At 35.4% G+C, this 22,358-nt stretch overlaps 1 protein-coding gene across 6 annotated transcripts in view; it reads left to right on the forward strand.

Moving 5' to 3' along the window:
* Positions 1 to 22,358, forward strand: part of GALNT13 (polypeptide N-acetylgalactosaminyltransferase 13) — a 666,195-nt gene that overhangs the window by 614,527 nt on the left and 29,310 nt on the right. For all 6 annotated transcript variants that reach the window (XM_058548993.1, XM_058548992.1, XM_058548994.1 and 3 more), the window contains one exon: positions 5,650 to 5,748. In XM_058548993.1, the coding sequence (XP_058404976.1) occupies positions 5,650 to 5,748 (99 nt within the window). The remainder of the gene's footprint in view (positions 1 to 5,649; positions 5,749 to 22,358) is intronic.

Raw genomic sequence — 22,358 nt, forward strand, 5'->3', positions numbered from 1 at the left:
AATGGGCGTAATAAGTTGGTTAGAAATATTAAATTAGCTATTACACATAAGTGCTTGGAATAGCACATGGCACATACAATTACAATAATTGCTAATTATTAGTATTGCAGTGGTGGTGGTGTGGTTGTCTCCTCTATCTCATTCTGACAGCTTTCTTAAGCCACTGACTCCTGTCTATTTCTAGTCTCCCAGATCTCATGTCCAACCTGCCTCACCAGATTTGACTTGAGTTCCTATATTGTATCCTCTTAACAACTGCTACATTCTAAGGAACAAGTAATATTACATGTCCAGACCACTTTGTGGGAAGTTATAACAAGTCAAAAATAGGACAGGCTTCTTTTCATGCAGTCTCGAAAATGAGTCTATTCTGGAATTCTGAAAAAATACTGGCAGCAGTGACATAGTATTTGAATCTTTTTGAATTCGTCCCTTAAAACAGAAAAAGCAATAGTATAGCAGAACCGAAAATCGATGGACAACACTGAGAACAAAATTAGTTGGCAAGTTATTCTCACAAATCCCAAAATATGAGATGTCAATTCATGACCATATGATACTACAGCGTTTGCAGGAGGAAAGAAAGGTAAGCAATGAGATGTCTGATGAAAATGAGACCAGGATAAGACCCCAATTGCCAATAGATACTCAGGAGAAATTGTTTCAGGCCAATTTGATAATAGCTGAAATTGGAAGAGGGGTTTTCATACAATCCAATCTGCAAGTCAGTGAAAAATCTCCTTTCTAATATCTGAAGGGTCTGAACACTCTGCAACCTGTGACTCTTGAAACTCACTAGCTGAACCTGCTTCTCAGGAGAAACTGCAAGAAATAAATCCCAAATTGAGGAGGTGAGGACAACATTGGCAAAGGAAATGGAAGGTCCAGATAAAAAAGGGAGAGATGAATAGAGCCAGGAGATCTCAAAAAACAGAAGCCAATTTTTTTCAACTGTTCAAAAAAGTACTGGAATAGGAGGTCTAGACTTGTGAGGTTAGAAATGGACTCCTGTGTAAATGTTTCCTGTCAGGAACAGCTGGAAACACTTACCCTAAACATTCCCACTGCAGAGTGGAGGAATCAGCTTTGCTATGAAAGCCTCCTTTCCTTTCCACCAGCATCCAGAGTTTTCAAAATAATTCACAAAATAGATAGGCTTCCAGCTAGCAAGTGCTCCATTATATTCTCCTGATACAATGGATTTCAACTCTGATTATATATTCAAATCATCTGGGGAGCTTTAAACTATATCCTGGTCCAACTCCAGACCATTTGGATCAGAATCTCTGAGGATGAGGCCAAGCAGAAGTATATTCTAAAAGCTTTCCAAGTAAGTCTATTATGTAGCCCAGGTGGGAACCACTGAAAAAGCAGTTACTTCAAAAAGGAAAAGTAATTATAATATCACCATTTAACATCAAGACACTGTATATACCTTCCTCCAGAATGGTGGTTGCCAAACTTTGCTGCACATTAGAATCACCTGGAGAGATTTTACAACTCCTGATGGCCAGGTTACACTCTATACCAATTAAACAGGAATATGCAGGCATGGGAACCAAGTGGCAGAATAATTTAAAGGGGCCAGGTGATTCCAAAAAAAAGGAAAATAAGAGAAAAAGATGACTACTATAAGAATAAAGATAATAAGTAGTAGAATGATGTCTCTACAAACAGTGCAAGCACACCAAATCTTTATATTCATAAAACAGAGGAAAAGTGTAACCCAATATGTCAAAACACCCTAAGAGAAATTTTATAGTGATAAAATATAGAAAAGAACAACATAAATAAAATTTAGAAAAACTTTGGAAATGAGGGCCTGAAATGCAGGAAAGAATTAGAAATTAATAAATCATTTTAGAAATGAAGGCTAAACTTGACACGTAAGTCAATAATCTCAGGAGAAAAAGCCATAAGAGTTTTAGAGGGGAAAAAAGAGGAAATTTTTAAAAATAAAGAGAAAGTTAAAGACAGAACTATTCAATAGAAAATGACGTATATAGAAGATAAGCAACAAGATCCAAAGTAATAGGATTTCCTAATGAGGAAAATCAAAGCAGTGAGATAAAATGAACATTAATAGCTAGAATTCAAGGAAAGTTTCCTGAAAATAAAATTGAAACTACATGTTCAAAAGGAACACCACATACCTGGAAGAGTGATCCAGAATGAACAATATTAAGAAAGATTGTGGTAAATCTATTGGACTTTAAAGAAAACGAATCAGTTTGGCATTCAGGCAAATAGACATTTGTAAGGCTAAGGGAAAGAAAACCAGATTATCATCAGACTTTTCAAAAGCAGCTATTTATGTTGGAAGTAAATAGAGCCACATTTTAAAGTAACTCAAGGAAATATATTGTGAGCCAAGGAATCCAGATCTACTAAATTGATTTACAAGTATAAAGGCCACAGATATAATTATCAACATACAAGAACTCAGAATGTTGTTCCCAGTAGATGGAACCATCATTTACCCATTTGCTCAGGCCGAAACCTTTGAATGCTTCTTGATGCCTTTTGCTCTCATAGCTCATATCCAATTCAACTGCAAGTCCTACTGGTTCTACCTTACAATCATTCCATATTTGACCTCTCCACCTCCATGGTTACCCTACTCTTCCCAGTAACTGTCATCTCTTGCTGGCATGACTGCAGTAGTCCCTTTATTCGTGTCTCTACTTCCACTTTTGCCTCCCTCTAATTTGTCCGTCACACAGCAGCCAGAATAAGCTATTAATATGTGACTCTCATGCTCAAAAACTTAGGATTCCTTACATTATTTAGTCTTGGATATCTCTCTAATCTGTTCCTCACTCCCTGCACCCTGGCCACATTGCTAGCCCGTTGTTTCACTCTGTTTTCTCAGCTGCAGGGAGCCCCCATTTGCTGTTCCCCTTGTCTGGAAGGCTCTTCCATAGATGAAAATGTGGCTGTTCTCTCACTTCAATAAGGTGTTTTTTCAAGTATTATTTCCTCAGAGTGGCCTTTCCTGGCGCCCTATCTAAAATAGTACCCCCTCCATTGCTTTCTGTACCCTTACTATGCTTTATATTTCTTCCTAGGGTTTCTTGATCTTCTGACATATTACAAATGTGTTTGTGTATTGCATTCTTCCCTTCTAACATGTGAGCTCCGTGATGGAAGATACTGTGTTTACTTTGTTCAGTTCAGTATCCTCAGCACCTCGAATAGTGCTTAGCATGAAGTATACATACTCTCAATATTTATTGAATAAATGAATGAATGAATGAATGAATTCATGCGAGAGATTACAGACCAAAAAACAAAGTGTATCTATTATAAAAAATCAATAATAGGTTGTAACTGGGGGCAAAATATTTTGGAAGCATTCTTAAATTCTGTGCTTACTTTATCAAAGAGGAGGATGACATGCATCTATCATATGTCCCTATAAAGTGCTGTCAGAGTATGTACTGGGCTGAATATGGCGTTGAATCTTCTGTTGTCCAGCAGAGACAAAACCTTACAAGTGACTCGGCCTGCAGCCACTGTAATTATTAACTAGTATCTATTCCAATACCATGCAGCTAACAGAGGTCCTTTAGATCAGATTGCATATCTTGCACCTAAAGGTGAATTGATAAGTTTGTGAGATATTTATTCCTGTAGGTATTACACTATTTGATACTTTTTTAGGATGATACATAATAATAACAAATAATTTTATTGTTTCTCGAGAAGTCTACCTTTTATGAAAAGTTAATAAGAAAAGTCTGATGTAAAGGATTTAAACATAATTCAACCTATATGTTATATATTGATCAGACTATGTGAAACATAGGCAGACCAATTTACTACATCGTCTGTCAATCGTTACCTTCTTCAATCCTGTCCAGCCACAGGTCCGGAAAAATTTTTAGCCATAGCCTATATGCTCAGTTTGTTCCAGTGCCTGAACCAACCTAAATCAGATTAAGAGTACATTTCAGCCCTAAACCCACTAGTATGGGACTGGGACATGATTTTGCTTCTTGAAGCTTGTATCCTTTGCCTCTAATTCATGATGTGTTCTGTCCGTTCGACCTGGTTGCTGCGCAGATTTCTTGATGAAAGCATCTATAATTCTGCTCTAAATCTCAACCCATTGGAACAGGGCTTGACCACTCTACTCAGGTCTGTCCAACCCTTACCAAGTGTGAATTCCAATCCCTACCACTATTCCCAATTGCTGACTGGGGCCTTAATGCACATCACACCACTTTTCCCAACTCCGGGAACTGTTACTTGACCATGGGTTCTGCACTATACAAAAAAGTAAATCGTATAAACCTAATTCATCCTCTATAGAAGTTATTATTATTATTATTATTATTTTTGGTGAGGACTGTTAGCCCTGAGCTAACATCTGTTGCCAATCCTCCTCTTTTTTGCTGAGGAAGATTGGCCCTGGGCTAACATCTGTGCCCATCTTCCTCTACTTTGTATGTGAGACGCCTGCCACAGCATGGCTTGAGGAGCCGTGCATAGGTCTGTGCCCAGGATCTGAACCTGCGAACCACGGGCCGCGGAAGCGGAGCACGTGAACTTAACCACTACGCCGCTGGGGTGGCCCCCTATAGAAATTTTTAATCTTATCCATTTGCCAATATGAAGAAACACGTGCCTAGAGAATAGATAACTAAATAGTTATATGTGAGTAACATATGAGTGAACAGTAAAATATGCATGTCCTAATAATAGAGATAAGAACTTTTTGCAAGCAGAGTGGACAAGTATAAATACATACTTGGGGTTGAGACTAAGGAAAAAATCTAAAACATTCCATCTATTGGAAAGATTTTTCTTTTTTTTTTTTTTTTTTTTGTTTTTTGGGAGGGTCTTTTGCATTTATTTGTGCTTGATTTAGCAATTTTAGCATCTTTAAACTCAATGAATGGCTTTGTGTAATTACCTTTGGCTCAAATATGTATTAACTTTATGTTAATTATGGGACTAATGCAGTGTTTGACTGTAAACCAAGAATCTTATGTTTGCAGTTAACAATTTAATCTTGCTTTTGAGGAATTTAATGTGAAATCACCATTTAGCCTTGTAATAGCTTTTCTTAGGGTCAACTGCTTTTCATTAAGTTTGGCATTGGGAATGAAAAAAGATGCGTGAGTATGTTTTAGTTACAGAAATAAGCGATGTAATTAATCTTTATTAATATACAGAATGGATCATCTAGTAATGAAGCAATCTAAAGAAACTTAAATTTGAATGTTTAAACAATTTGTTTCTATTCCTTTGCATGTGGTATTATAGGATTTTAAGAATAGAACATGGTTATTTGAGTGGAATTTGGAGACTGTCCCAATTTTAAAAGGATTTTGGGAAGAATTCCTAATTTGTAATATGTAGATACTTCTCTGATACTATGCTATAAACAAGGAGTGCCTCTTGATTAGATGCAAATGACAATGCTGTTCACTTACTTACATCAGTAGGAGTTAAAAACTTACACAGATCTAAGAATGGACATAGAAAAAGAAAAAGAAATATTTAAAGCAATGTGTTCTTCTTGGAGAAATGTCTTTACAAACGTGTATCATTTTGTTATTGATATACAATTTGATAATATTGGAAAGATTTTTTCTGACTTAAATCACTATCTGACTTATGTGTTTTGTATGTTTGCTTTAGATAAGAAATGTTGAAACCAATCAATGTTTAGACAACATGGGCCGCAAGGAAAATGAAAAAGTGGGTATATTCAACTGTCATGGTATGGGAGGAAATCAGGTAAACTCTCCTTTTTTTATCAGCTTCATATTTGGGGGGAAAATATTGTTGTGAAAATTATCAAGATAAACCATGACTGACATGTCAATAACAATAAAGTCTTAGTTTAGCAAATTAATGGGCATTCAAATCAAGAACTAATTTGGCTATTTTATTATCCCAAGTATCTTAAGAAAGCACTACAGGATTTATTAAAAAGGGCATCACTTTCAATAAGCCTACAATTAATGAGGATAGCCAAATAGTTTAGACCCATCTCATTTTACCATATATGAGCAAATGAGGACTACATTTTATTCTGTTATTAACTGAATAATACAAAATAATCCCTCAACATGTATGATGTTTTCCCAGTGGTGATTATTCTGAATTTCTTTTGCAAATGTTTATGTATACCATGTTTTCTATGAGTTTTTAAGGTTCAATAAAATTTTCAAGTGCATAGATAAGCACATCTGTTACATTTTTGCTTTGCCTATCTGAAGATGCCCTTTGGACCAGGTAAAAATGTAGTATTTAAATAGACTGATGGCTGACTACAAGTCTAGGACAGCCTTTTGTGCGCATGACAATCCAATTAATTATCAGAGACTTATCAAACTATAAAAGGATTCTTGTTTTTTCTTTAAGAATTGGAAATGGCTCTACAAGGTGGGCCATGTGGAGGATGCTTAGCTGTGAATCTTCGAGAACAGCCTTTCTGCCACGGCCACTTTGAGATGTAGAATTTGGAATTCATGGGAATTTAATACAAAGCAGAGTTCAAGATAGCTAATCCTCTGTAGACATGTAGTCTACAAAAGTCTAGGAGAAACACACCAGTGAGTTCTTTATCTGGTGCATTAGAGTGAACTGAGGAAGCAAGAATTATTCTATCCAGCACAACATTATGGTTATATTTGTGGTGTAGCTGAGTGTGTCAAGAATCCACAGAGAAAAAGCAATAGCCCTGTTGAGTATTGGCACCATACTTCAAATAGGACCTGTGTAATTCAGTGGAGAACATTAAAAGGAAGTTTCTCCTCTAAAAAAAAAAAAAAAATCCACTTAATTATTAAAATCCTAATTAGTGTTCCAAAGTTTCAATTTAAGCAAGAAAATATTTAAATCAAACTTTCTAAGTTATAGCAGGGAAAAATGACCTTATGCAAGAAGAGGATAGAAACAACAACATAGGAAGAAAAATGACAAAGCATTCAAAAATGGTCCATGATATTATTGATTCACAATGAATGTGACAAGGCTCTACAACCAAAAACAAATCGAGTCCCTATGAATTCAGCTGGAAATGGCAAAAAGCTTAACTGTCAGAGGACTAAATGTATAGGGTTTAATTTTTTCACATAGTAAGAGATCTGAAGGTAGTCAACCATTGACATTTGTTCAGGTCCCCAATGATTCCATCAAGAAACCAGAAAGTTTCTATCTTCCATTCTTCAGTCCTGAAAGGTAACTTTTATCATCAGCTGGTCACAAGAGGGCTGCTGAATCCCCAGACATCATGTCTACATTCAAGGCAGGAAGAAGTGAGTAGAGAGGAGCTGCAATAGCCACATCTGTCCTTTTATTAGGAAAAAGAAAAGACTTCCTAGAGGCTCAACATACCTCCTTGTATGTCTCTTTGGCCAGAAATGTGTTACTTGAATACTCTTAACACAAAAACACAAAATATTTCACCTCACATATGACTTTTCCTCACAATTTATTTACCATGGATATTGGCTGGACTTTTAGAAGTATCTCCCATAATATGTTTCAACAGCTTATGAAAAAAGTCAACTGCACCATGATGACCAACAGAATTCAAAAAGAGAACCATCATTTATGAAATCACTCTGATTCTAATGCAGATGAAAATGAGGGAGGAAGATACCCCAGATGAATTATCCTCATAGATTCATTAAGGTACTATGGTTAGTGTTAAAAAGAATAACCAATCATATACCTGTATTTGTCTAAATCACATGAAACACCTGGATCATAAATGTTAAAAAATATATAATTCATTTACAAGTTTTCAAATGCCCAGAAAGGAGCTATCCCACTCTACTGTAAAATTCTTGCTGGCAGAGGTTCTATCTTACTCCTCTCTTCATCCACAGCACTTGACAGAGAGCTCGGGATATGGTAGGGACCTGATAGGTAATAGTCAAGTAAACAGATGAAAGCCATGGTTAGAACAATAGATTTATACCTTAGTACTGTGTAGACATTGTCAAAGAGTGTTGTTATTGACATAGTAACCAAATATATATAAAAGCACCAATGTCAGGAATTCATAAATAAAGTGAACAAATAAACAATAAGTAGAAAACCCATACCTACATATATTCTAATGTCTCTATGTTATCGACTTAATGACAAGATAGAAATTAAAACCAATATTTTTCCATCTACATGAATAGTTATTCATGTGTACAAATATATATACAAGAATGTTTACTGGAGCCCTTTTTGTTATAATACAAACAATAGAAACAACTAAATATTTACCAAGAGGGGAATGTTTAAATAAACCATGGTGTAGTCATAGTGTAGAATACTACATGGCCACCAAAATGACTGAGAGAGGTCTACATGTATTGTCATCGAAAATTGAAAAAGAGAAAAAAATCCAGATTACAACTTACTTTGAATGATCTCATTTATGAAAAATATATGTGAACATTTTTCTTTATATAGTATCTACAATACCTATAGTTATATAGATGCATTGTAATCTATTAGAAATATATAGAAATCTATCTGGAATATAAATTACTTCCGGTGAAAAGATTGAGTTGGAATAAGAAAAATCTTACTTTTTAACCCACAGTTTTCTGTTTATATGTATTGCTTTCACAATTAAACAGATAAAACTGGAAAAAATTGAATTATTGAGAATAAAAGAACATCATTTTATAACATTGGTCTGACCTGATTAATTGGGTAACTTATGGTAAGTTACTTAATATTTTGAGCTTTAATATTTTATCTATAAGATAAAAGATTTTCTCGCAATTTTTTTCTCTAAAGATTAGTGAAATTTGTAAAACAACTAACACTAGCCTGGCATATACTATACCCTCGGTACATATCGGTCTATTACCATTAATTATTCTCTTTACTTATTTTCATTTATGTCTCAGTTATTTCTCTTTTTACTTCTATAAGAAAAAATAAAACATTCATTCAGTGGCTAATGCCAGAGGCACGATAAATGCACAACCCTTCCTATGTATTGTTAAGTTTAATGAAATGAACTGCCTCTCCCATTGTTCTAACAAACATATATTATGTAAAAATTAAACCATCACATAAAACCCTATTATGATTTACGCTTTGATGGAACTCAGTATTTTTATTTTATGGACGTGTTTAACTCTTTGACTTACTTTAAAAGAACAGATCTTAGGATTTTATTCTCTGAGCCACCTTTCCTGTTTTTTATTGCTATTCTTTTATGTTACCATGGAAGCAGCATCTATTTTTATACTTATTTAGTTTTGAACCTTTAAAGTAGCCCCAACCCATAAAAATATTCAAATTGCTCTCTCCTGCTTTTACACAAAAGTCATAATAAATGTGAACGTTGTTTTTTAGCTTTTCCACGTAGTTACATTTCTAAAAGTAGGTCCTTGATGTTTGTTGACAATTACACCTTAACCATTTCTTCTTGCACAAGAGTTTTGGTAGTTTTTTTTTTTTTTTTTTTTTTTTAAGTTCTTGGAGATATCAGGAAGGAACTTACTTTTTGGTAGTTATTGGAAATATTATTCTTAAACACTTAAACATTCAAATATCCAGCATATTCTCCTCTTTTCATCCCCAGCCCCCAGCATAGGGCTTGAGACATGGTAGACACCTAATAAAAACTGGTGACGTAAATAGACGGAAGAATGCATGGCAGTTTTTGTAGCAGGAATACTGTAAAAACAACATAGCAAGTGGAGAATTATTATTAAATTCAACACTATCATCTTGAGGTGCTCTTTTCAAAAGCTTAGTTATAAAAGTCTTCAACCTCAAAGAATAATGGCAAAATTAGTCCATTCCTATCTGTTCTTGAAATGCTTCTTTTTCATTAGCAAGTAATATCGTGATGATCATTAAACACTTTCAAAAGAATGAAAATAAGGAGAAATTTGATTAAAACTTGAATATAAATTTTTTCAAGTGAAAGAAAGAGCGTACAATTTACTGGTAGAAAATGTGTTACTAGAAGTTATGAGAATGTCTTCTCTATACTTCTGAAAAGATGACAGATTCCTGGAAGTAGTTCCATGTCCCCTGCAGTGCTAATGACTCAGATTTATATCTTCATCCTCAACCTCTCTCCTGAGCTCTGGAACCGATTGCCAATTAATTATTGGGAATCTCTACCGGCATCTCAAATTCAACTGTTTCCAAAATGCACTCATTTTCTTCCCTTTCACACAATCATCCAAAATTGAAACCCAATATAGACACTTCATTCTGAACTTTGATTGGTCACCAAATCCTGGTATTTCTATGAAAATAATGTCCTTTATCTCCTACTTCTCAGTCCACTTACAACCAGGACCTCTATCTTTGTCCTAGCCTCTATTTTCATTCACTTCTATGGTCAAAAATATCTCATTATTTCCATACATCACATGGGATTCCATAAATACATTCCATACACAGTACATTAGAATTAAAATCTCCAGCAATTCTCCACTGCCCAAAGAATAAAGTACAAAATCCTTTGTTATGATATACAAAGCCTCTCATAATTTCATCCTCATCTAGCTTTCCAGCCTAGTCTCCCTTGATGTTCTAATAGTTCTTTGTGCTCTTGACACACGTCTGATAATTCTCCATTACCCTGCATTCTCTGTGCATTTTCACATCTCTACAGTTCACTGATACTGGTCTCTCTAATTGCACTGTAGGCCACATACTGCTCCACTCGCAAACTTAAGCCACTCACTGTTTAAAACCCAAGTAATATAGAATCTTTTCTGCTGCCTATTGGCTAATAAATAAAATTTATTTGGAACAACAAAAGACCCCGAATAGCTAAAGGAATCCTGAGAAAAAAGAACAAAGCTGGAGGTATCACACTCCCTGATTTCAAAATATACTACAAAGCTATAGTAAGCAAAACAGCATGGTACTGGCACCAAAACAGACACACAGATCAATGGAATAGAATTGAAAGCCCAGAAATAAACCCACACATCTATGGACAGCTAATCTTTGACAAAGGAGCCAAGCACATACAATGGGGAAAAGAAAGTCTCTTCAACAAATGGTGTTGGGAAAACTGGATAGCCACATGCAAAAAAATGATAGTAGACCCTTACCTTACACCATACACAAAAATTAACTCCAAATGGATTAAAGACTTGAATGTAAGACCTGAAACTGTGAAACTTCTAGAAGAAAACATAGGCAGTACGCTCTTCAACATCAGTCTTAGCAACATCTTTTCAAACACCATGTCTGACCGGGCAAGAGAAACAATAGAAAAAATAAACAAATGGGACTACATCAAACTAAAAAGCTTCTGCACAGCAAAGGAAACCATCAACAAAAAGAAAAGACAACCTAACAATTGGGAGAAGATATTTGCAAACCATACATCTGATAAGGAGTTAATCTCCAAAATATATAAAGAACTCATGCATCTCAACAACAAAAAAACTACCAACCCAATTAAAAAATGGGCGAGAGACCTGAGCAGACATTTCTCCAAAGAAGATATACCGATGGCCAACAGACACATGAAAAGATGTTCAAAATCACTAACTATCAGGGAAACGCAAATCAAAACTGCAATGAGATATCACCTCACGCCCATCAGAATGGCTATAATTAACAAGACAGGAAACAACATGTGTTGGAGAGGATGTGAAGAGAAGGGAACTCTCATACACTGCTGGTGGGAGTGCAAACTGGTGCAGCCACTATGGAAAACAGTATGGAGATTCCTCAAAAAATCAAGGATAGAACTACCATATGATCCAGCTATTCCACTGCTGGGTATTTATCCAAAGAACTTGAAAACACCAATTTGTAAAGGTACATGCACCTCTGTGTTCATTGCAGCGTTATTCACAATAGCCAAGACTTGGAAGCAACCTAAGTGCCCATCAAGGGACGAATGGATAAAGAAGATGTGGTATATATACACAATGGAATACTACTCAGCCATAAGAAACAATGAAATCCAGCCATTTGTGACAACATGGATGGACATGGCGGGTATAATGCAAAGTGAAATAAGTCAGAGGGAGAAGGTCAAATACCGTATGATTTCCTTCGTTAAGTAGTAGATAATAACAACAATAAGCAAACACATAGGGACAGAGATTGGATTGGTGGTTACCAGAGGGGAAGGTGGGAGGGAGGAGGGTGAAAGGGATAATTCGGTACATGTGTGTGGTGATGGGTTGTAATTAGTATTTGGGTGGTGAACATGAAGTAATCTATGCAGAAACAGAAGTATAGTGATGTACACCTGAAATTTTTACAATGTTATAAAAAAAAAAATTCTCAAGGTCACTCTCTTCTTGCCTTACAATCACTTGCAAGTGCCCTCTATTGGCCAAACTCAAGTAGGAGCCAAGCTGTTGATGTTGTCCAAATGGGACAGTCTCCCAGGGACGGAGCAGGGTGAAGGGTGGAGGTGGATCTTGAAGAGCAAGCAAGAAGATACCCAACACAGGGACCAAGTCATTTTGATGCTGCTAATACATAGACCTATTTTGGCTTGCATGTAAAAATAGCCATTCATTCAACTGACAAACGTTTGCCGAGCACCTACTATGGACAAGGCTCTGTGCTAGGCACTAAAGACACAATAGTGAACAAAACACACAGTATTCTACATTGATAGGGCTTGCATTCTGTATATAAACAGGTAAAGAGAGAAATGAAAAATTTCAGGTGCTATAAGTTTTGTGAAGAAAATAATGCAAGATGAAGGGTAGAGAGTGACTGGAGCATGGGTTTCAGTGGTGTTGTTTTAGTTAAGAGTTCAAGGAAGGCCTCTGTGAGATAGACAAGAACTGAAACGAGCCAGATTTAGGATAATCTAAAGAAAAGCATCCCAGGAAGAAGAAATAGCAAGTGCAAAGTTCCTGAGACTGGAACAGGCTTGGTGTGTTCAAGAAGAAAACAAAGGGAAAAGAAGGAGCCAGCAAGATGGGGAGTCTGATGGGATTCGAGGTTGGAGTGGCAAGGTGTGGCCTGCTCGCATAGGGAATTATGGTTTATTATGAAGAGTGTTTCTTTCATTATATAAGTGGAGACGTCTTTGGAGAGTTTTAAGTAGGAGAGTTGTGATTTAATTCGAATTTTTTGAAAGATGGCTCTGTCTACTCTTTCTTCAAGAGTAGAAGCAGAAAGCAGGTTACAAAGCTGTTGCAATAGTTCAAGCTAAAGATTATGGTGGTGTGGACTAGTGGTAGGTAGAGATACAGTCATGCGTTGCTTAATGAGAGGGATACATTCTGAGAAATGCGTAGTTAGGCAATTTTGTCATTGTGTGAACATCACAGAGTGTACTTTCCACAACTAGATGGTATAGCCTACTACACACCTAAAGCTCTGTGGTACTAATCTCATGGGACCACTATCTTATATGTGGTGCCTTGTTGACTGAAATGTCAGTATCGGTGCGTGACTGTAGTGAGGAGAAACAGATTCCGCGTATGCGTTGACGGTCATTCCTCTATGTGTATTTTAATTCTATTGACGTCAAACCACTAACATAAATTTTTAAGGGTCAAACTCTCCCACCTGCCGTTTCTGAAATCAATTAAACAACATAGGATCAAACCTAGAAACCAATCCTTTGAGTAAGCTTTCTGATTATGCATACATAAACAGTTTATGACAATTAAATTAATAGAATTATAAATTTATACCAATTAAATTTAAAAGCTGAATATATCTGTCAACCAAGATCTAACTTGGTTATAACGTGATTTTTTTTATTAGTAATTGTTTGGTAAAGATGTATAATTTTAGAATAAATCTTTTCATAAATAAAAAGAATCTTTTCTGCTACCTATTGGCTAATAACTTCTTAATCTAAATTGGGCATATTTTTAATTGATAAACTATAATTTATTTAATCAATCTTTAGGTTTAACACACAATGTTATTTATGAATTTTCATTGTTATAGACCAGGTTCATCAATACCCCTCTAGGTAAAATCTGATGAGCATCCATATTTACTTTTTTAGAAATAATGTCTAGAAGTAAATTTGCTAGATCCAGGGTTATGCAACATTATAAGATGTTTAATATATAATGACAAACTATCCTCTTTAAGGTTTCACCTGTTAATAGGACTAATAGCTAAAATAGGAAGAGGCACTATGATGAACATTTAACATGTTTGAGTCTCACAGCAATCTGTGAAGTACATGGTGTTGGTGTCCTGATTTTACTCATGGGTTTAATGGAAACCCTGAGAGATTAGTAATGTGATGGAGGTGGTAAAGCCAGTTTGAACCTAAATCTGACTGATTCCACACCAAGTTTATATTCACTGCCTTTGTATTGATTCCCACCCACACTCCCCAGGATTGTGATCACAGTGGTCAACCCTAACTGGGTATTGTATCTTTTTTTTGTCTTTCATCTTTGCCAATTTAGTGTGGGAGAAACATTTTATCTTAAATCATATTTCTAACACTGTCAATGCATTTAAGCATTTTTAAAATTGGCATCAATACTTGATGAATTTCCTAGTGATGTTTTTGCTTGTGTTTCCATTGAGAGTTGAGGGGGTTCTTTTTTTTTCTTGTCCACTTATAAAAACACTTCATTAAGTAAGATTATTACCTTCTGTCATACACGTTGCAGATATTTTTCTGATCTGACATTTTGTTCACAGTGTGTTTTCATATACAGATTTTAAACAGTTTATGTATTCCAATCAATGTTTGTCTTTATGCTTTCTCTTTTTGATGTAGAAATACCATTCTTTTTTTAATGAGATACTTTTAAATGACATTTACACTATCTCAAAGGAGCCAATATCAAAATTGGTAAACAGGTCTTAGCCTTAATCGGCATATACTATATCTCTTCAAATATTGGCAATAATTTTTATTTAAAATTTATGTAAAATATAATTGGATACAAATTAGATTAATATAATGTTTATAAAATAACCATTTTGATATCAAGTATTGGTACAAAATTTTTAAAAATCCAATGGTGTTTTCCTTTGAATTGTAATACACATTTAATCAAAAATGGGAGGAAAAGTAGCTCCCATATGTATTGTACTCATTCCTTCTAAAGACAAAAAATATAAAGTGATGGAAAAATATTCACATTTTAGCAAATGCATTTATAATGTTTCTCTTTCTCCCTGGAGCCACTCATTTGGAGAGAGCTAGAAAGCTCGTGGAAACATTCCATGTGATTTATTGCAGTAAAGGATTTAGAGCGATTTTTCAAGGCAGCAAGCCTTTAGGGAAGCTTATGCTGGCCATTTATTAAAACTCTGTTTTCTGCCAAGATAAAGAAGATCATTAGGTCTTATCTATCCTTTCATACAAATGTCTCCTCCTCTAAAATGTGATTATTTATACTTAAGAAGGATCTAACCTTATGATAATTACCTTACAAATTTTGAGAGTAAACAAATATTTTCTCTCCTCATTACAGACCCTCTCCTAGAGAAAGCTTAATTATTTTGGTAATGCATTTTAATTTACTCACAGATTGTAATGAATAGATTCATTCAATAGATATGTATTCGTTTTAAAGTTTGCATTTTTAAAAGTATTATAATTACTTAGAAGCCATTTCTACACTAATTTGGTCCCCTTTCAGTAGCTTGCACAATGGAATTAAAACTCACCAAGGATTTCACAAAGTAAATTTGCAAGTGAAATGAAATGGCCTGAGAGGAAATAAGGAACATGTACCATTCATTAAATGTTTAAATGAATTGGATACATGCTAGCTGGAAGAGAGCAGAGTTATTATAACTTCTATAGAAATAGGAATCACTCCAAGAGCCTTTCAATCTTATTAATGCTTGGCTGGGAGAGTTTCTCTGGTCTTTGATTGGCTTATGCTCCTACCAGGAGACTGAAAATGGAATGATAACTTGGCTGAGTAATTCATCCAACAAAACCTGATTATCCTAGCCTACAACAGACACTCTAGCTGATGTTAGCACATGATGTTAGTAGGAGAAAATATCCAAAGAAGACAAACATTTCACATTGGCCCAGTTTTTCAGTGGGCCATGAGGTGTCTGTTTATCCTCAATTCCATCAATCCAAGAGTTATGGCCCAGTTTTTCAGTGGGCCATGAGGTGTCTGTTTATCCTCAATTCCATCAATCCAAGAGTTAGTTTCCTTCCAAGTAAGTCTCAGCAGGGCTGGCTAGCATGGGATCAATCTGGTGGCAACAAAGCCTTTGGGATGCATGTACAGGTCAGTGAGAGTGCTATTTCCATTGTACTCTGTATATTCTTGATTCTTCACATTTTATTTTCCTAGGAAATTAATCCCCTCAAATTTATCCAAAAGGAAGCTCCAACGTCATACCATATCCTGGGATTCCATCCATTGTTTCAAACAGACTAATGCACATTTCTATTTGAATGACCAAGTGTAGCCTCAAACTCTGTGTGTCTATAATTAACTCATCTTTCATCCAAAGCCTTTTTCCTTCAATCTCTCTATTCATCTATCTTTTATATTTTCTTCTCTTATCTTTCATCACCCCCGCCCTCCCCAAACTAGACACTAAGCTGTATGGGTTCTTTCTAATTGTCCTTTTTATCTATTTCTTCTTTTCTTTCATTCATAATTCTACTTTCCAAATCTGGACCTTGATTGCCTCATATTTGAATTACTACAGTAGTTTTCAATATAGCTTCCCCATAGCTCCAGCGTGATCCCAGCTTCACTCCGACCTCATTCAATAGTGAGGTGAGGACTCCTTTCAAACTGTCATTCCCAACTGGAAAAACAAACAAAAAACTTTAAAGAGTGCCCAGTTATTACAAGCTAAAATTAACATTCTTTACTAGTGAAAGCTCTACACAATCTGACCTCTTCCTATATTTATAATTTTATCTCCTGTTGCTCACCTATACAAACTCTCAACTCTATCAACTCTATTGAACATAATCTGACCAGACATTTTAAAATTGTCACTGTAATCCTTTTTTTAAAAAATTATATCCCTGACTTTTCTTATAGCCACCTGCCATGACATTTCCCCACTTTTCTAACTATGTAAATTCCAGTTTACATAGTTCCATACTTTACAAAGATCATCTAGTTCCAATTCAAAACTCACCCTCTTCCATCTAGTATTGTATTTTTTCTACTTTTCAATATACATTGATATTTCCTTCTGAACTCACAGTACTTAAAATTTTTCTCATTTAACTGTATGAGAGAGACTCATATAGTGTCTCTCACTATTTCTCTTACTCTTTAACCCTTATGTTGTCATTCAGTTATGTATGTTTGTTCATCTTATCTCCAAAAATAAGTTGTAAACTCTTCTTGAGAGTGAGAATTAGTTTTTTTTCCTTTTTTTATTCCCCTACAGTAATAAGTGCTTATTGAAAGAATGAATGAGTAAACAAATTCATGCCAAAATTTCAAAGTTACTCAAGCACTTGCTGTTATCACACAAATAACTTCAGAATTTTGAGGAAAACACATAAAGGCAAATCTTCCTGGAGGATGAAATTGTTCCTATGGAAATGCCTAGATTTGGGGATGTAGTAGACTGAAAAAATGATCCCCAAAGACATCCATATCCTAATCCCTGGTACCTGTGAATGTTGCCTTATATGTCAAAAATCAGTTTGCAGATGTGATTAAGTTAAAAATTGTGAGATAGGGAGATTATCCTGGATTATCTGTTTGGCCTTAAACGTAACCACATGTATCCTTATAAGAAGGAAGCAGAGGGAAATTTGACACACACAGAAGAAGAGAAGGCAATGCAACCACAGACGCAGAGGTAAGAGTGATGTGGCCACAAGCGAAGGAATGCTAGCGGTCGCCAAAAGCTAGAAGAGGCAAGGTACAGATTCTCCCCCACAGCCTCCAGAGGAAACACTGCCCTGCTGGTATCTTGATTTTGACCCAGTGAAACTGATTTTGGACTTCTAGCCTCCAAGACTATGAAAGAATAAATGTCCATTGGTTTGGTGTTTTTGTTTTTTTGTGTGTGTGAGGAAGATTAATCCTGAGCTAACATCCATTGCCAATTCTCCTCTTTTTCCTGAGGAAGATTGGCCCTGGGCTAACGTCCGTGTCCATCTTCCTCTACTTTATATGGGATGCTGCCACAGCACGGCTTGACAAGCGGTGTGTCAGTCCACACCCCCTGGGTCTGAAGCTGTGAACCCTGGGCCGCAGGACTGGAGCACGCGTACTTAACCACTATGCCACCGGGTCAGACCCTAATGTCCATTGTTTTATGCCATCAAATTTGTAGTAATTTATTTTAGCAGCCACAGGCAACTATAACAGGACCTCACAAGAAAACTCCAGAAAGAGTCTAGCTCAGTGTTCATAAGCAATCAGCCCCTTTGGAAAAGAGATTTACAGTACTAAACCTTCCTCAAGGTTCATTTTGCTACTTCAAGAAGTGAGATGGTAGCTCTAAGGAATGGCTCTAAATTATACTGGTTCTACAGATCAGTTAAATATAGGAAATTTGTTTTTGGAGATTCCATTTTAACTTGAGTTTCTGTATTCTCTTTGCAATTTTAGGTAACTGTTGTAGTAAATAAAGTCATTGAATAGCTCTAAATCCTATATTAATAAAAATTTAAAGAGATGAAATAACTAAAAGTGAATCCATAAATATTAAATGGTAATGACCTCTTCAGTCAACAGTTAATAAATTCTGCATGGGAGTTTTAAAAATTGTTTTAAATTGCTTTTTAAAATCTTAATTCAAGAACTGAGCAAACAACAAATAACATTTTCTTAATTCAAATAAATTATTATTTATATTAAATAAACATCTATTAAACTTGGAGTTGGTTAAAACTTGTGGGAACTTAAACTTATGAGCTGATTCTGCCTAGTTTTGCCTGGCAGAGTGTTTCCTGGCATAGAAACAAATGACAAATCTGTCATTTGTCATTTGTGTTCAACCCTTTTCTTTCCCTAATAGGAATTACTCAGAGATTGTAAGATTTTTTTCTTAAGGTTTCCTAAAAAATAGGCACTAATACTGACAGTTTCTTAGATTTATCTTTTCTTCTAAGTGTTGTGCAGTCTAATTTTATATATTTCTGCATAATGGTAGTTAACATCTATTACAAGGACTTTTTTCTCAAAAGCTATGGAAAAATTGGCAATGTAAGTCAACCTGGAAAGCACTTTTACTATTTTACTGCAAAGTGTGTAAAAATTAATTCCCTGAAATCCTACATTCATTTAAATAAGCCACAACTTTGACTCTGAGCTTTTTAGTTATAAGTACAAAATTGGTTATATGATTCATTATATAAATAATATAAAAACAAATCAGCTTCAAAAAGGTTCAATTATTCCTGGTGTTGAGGTGATAAAAGTCACACTGTTATTCCTGATAAAGGAAGCAGTGTATGAAGAAGGGGCTAGGGGGCAACAAGGAGGGACACTAGCCTGCACTTGGAGGAGAAGACAGTCCCTAAGAAGGCACTTAGGAAATGATGATGTTAAAGTATGTCTGTGCACATAGGAGGACAAAAGAAATATTTGTTCTATTGATTAACCAATTAATTAAAGTGTATCATCACATCAGCCCATGCTCTTAAGAGCTTAAAGTTAAATTTCTATACTGCTTAAATGTTAAAGAGCTTTAGGCTTTTTGGAAAAGTTCACATAAATTTATGTTCAGTTTATTAATGGGATTCCCAGAATATTTTGAAAAACTTGCCTTAAAAAATGAAATATTGGGGCCGGCCCAATGGTGTAGTGGTTAAGTCCGTCCGCTCCACTTGGGCGGCCCGAGATTTTCGGGTTCAGATCCCGGGCGCGCACCCATGCACCACTTGTCAAGCCGTACTGTGGCAGGCGTCCCACATATAAAGTAGAGGAAGATGGGCGTGGATGTCAGCCCAGGGCCAGTCTTCCTTGGCAAAAAGAGGAGGATTGGCAACAGATGTTAGCTCAGGGCTAATCTTCCTCACAAAAAAGAAAGAAAGAAAGATTATACATTCTCACAAAGCAGAAAGTTTAATACTACCCTAGTTTAGTAAAACTTCAACACACACACACACACACACACACACACATACCCCTCTTATCTCACACCTCCAATAGAACTTTTCTTACTGAGAAGGATAGGCTGTTAACTGAAAAATCTACTAACAGAAAGGTGTTTGGCTACTAGCAGCATCAGTCTGCTCCCTCAGCCCACCAGTTTATCTCCTCTGAAGCTCCTGTTACTTAGAGATGGACTCCAAGCTTTCTTTACCAAGATAGGCCTGTCTCCATTAAACTACTTGGTCCCAGCAGAACTCCTCTCCTCTGTACTTTTTCAATCATCTGATTCTCATTCCTTTCTCTACTTTATCTTCAAGTGCTTTTCTCCTGTCTTATGCATAATTCTTCTTGACACAACACCCTAGTCTTAACCATTACCCTGAGCTGCTTCCTAGTTTAAGCAATCTTCCTGCCAACACGTTAGTATATTTAATATTAAAAAAATAATGGTTTGAATGCGTGAATTTACTATGTATGAAGAGTAGTGAGGTCCTTTGAAATGATCTATTTTTCCCCCTTAGACCATGTGTGTGCCTAAATTTCACCGAGGACGTAAGTAATTATTTAAAATTACCATTTGAAGCTCTTTGTAATGGATAAAATAATTTTATCTTGACTCCATCTATTAGTAAAAGCCACTTTACTAGTTTCCAAGTAAGATAAATAATGTGCATGATTTGTACATTAAGTGTCGGGTGGCCCACTGTTATATTCACCAGAAGCCAAGCAGAATCCGTACTTCTGATTATTTGCTTTGCTGTACCTAAGATAGTCTTCTTCCTATCGTGTTCCCAGTTCCATTCAAGTTAATAATTCTTACAGTATTGGTTGAAAGTAACAAGTGAGGGTATTCCTAGGGTTTTTTTCTTTCAAATATGAAAACTTGATTTTTCAAGAAAGGAAAAATAATACAATGAAGCCTGGATAACAAAACTAGACAAGAAATTCATGTTCAAATATTTGACTAACAAATGCCAAGAAGAGGAACATAAAGTTTGAAAAAAGCAAAAAACCTAAGAAACAGCAAGCCAAATAAAATGTCTGGTATAACATTTTTATAGTACCAAGATTTTTAAGGCATTTTTTGCTTTAAACTCACCAATTTTTAAAAGGAGTCATCATATATAAGATACTATTGAAGATAACCCAGAGTGAAGAGACTAATCAAATGCAAGCTTACACACTTATAGGGCTGAAAACAAAATGTTTTATGTATTTAATTTGTTCACAATTAACTATATATCTTGTATATATTTTGTCTTCTTGTTAGAAATGTAGATATACAATAGTGACAAGATATCAACAAAATATCTTACATGTTAATTGGTCCTAATTAGATATTCCTTGTGTCAAATAAAAAGGAATTATATCTGAGATATAGGATTGTCATCATTTTTCTGTATAAACTATGAAGAACAAATCTTTCTAATTTTTATTAGGTGATTCTTCTAGTGAATGATCTATTCTCATCATTTAAAAATATCATTTTTATTTATATAGTAGTATGCCAATATTTCTCCTTTGCATGCAACAGTTTTTTTATATATATTTTTCTAGAATTAATTGCCTCTTACACTAAATTGAAGCACAGATCAGAAGTATGAGTATGTTTAGTTATTAATATTTTTTGAGCTCTTTAAGAATAGGTTATGAATGCTTGGTTCCAACAGCCTATGGCAGTGATGAGAGTGGAAACTAATATGTATTGAACACTACTCCTATAGTAGATGTTTACCAGGTGCTTTAAATATATATAATATTTATAATATGATTCTCACAATAACCCTAATAAGAGTATCATAATTGGGTTGTATACCTCATATACCCTAGTACACTACACTATACTTGATCTGAGTCAGCTCTGGCAAAAAGTCAAGATGACACCAGAAGACTTGAGTGTTAAAATTGCTCTGTGGCTGTCTTAGTCTGCTCAGACTGCTATACCACCATATCACAGACTGGGTGGCTTAAAAAACAAACATTTATTTCCTCACAGTTCTGGAGGAGATCAGGGTGCCAGCATGGTCAGGTTCTGGTGAGACCTGTCTACCTGGCTTGCATGCAGCCACCTTCTTTCTATGTCCTCACATGGCAGAGAGATAGCATAAGCTCTGATCTCTTGCTCTTCTTATAAGGGCACTAATCCTATCATGGGAGCCCCACTCTCATGACATCATCTAAACCTAAGTACTTCCCAAAGACCTCACCTCCAAATACCATCACATTGGCAATTAGGGTTCAACATATGAATTGGGCGAGGGGGGACACAAACATTCAGTCCATAGCAATGACTTTATGGAAGTCCTTTGTCCTTTCTGGCCCTCTGATTCTGATACTGTAAATTGATATGGTTGTACTGGATATCCATCAGTTCTAATATTTTTTATTTCTATT

Source organism: Diceros bicornis, chromosome 10, assembly GCF_020826845.1.
Source record: "Diceros bicornis minor isolate mBicDic1 chromosome 10, mDicBic1.mat.cur, whole genome shotgun sequence".
Taxonomy (NCBI): domain Eukaryota; kingdom Metazoa; phylum Chordata; class Mammalia; order Perissodactyla; family Rhinocerotidae; genus Diceros; species Diceros bicornis.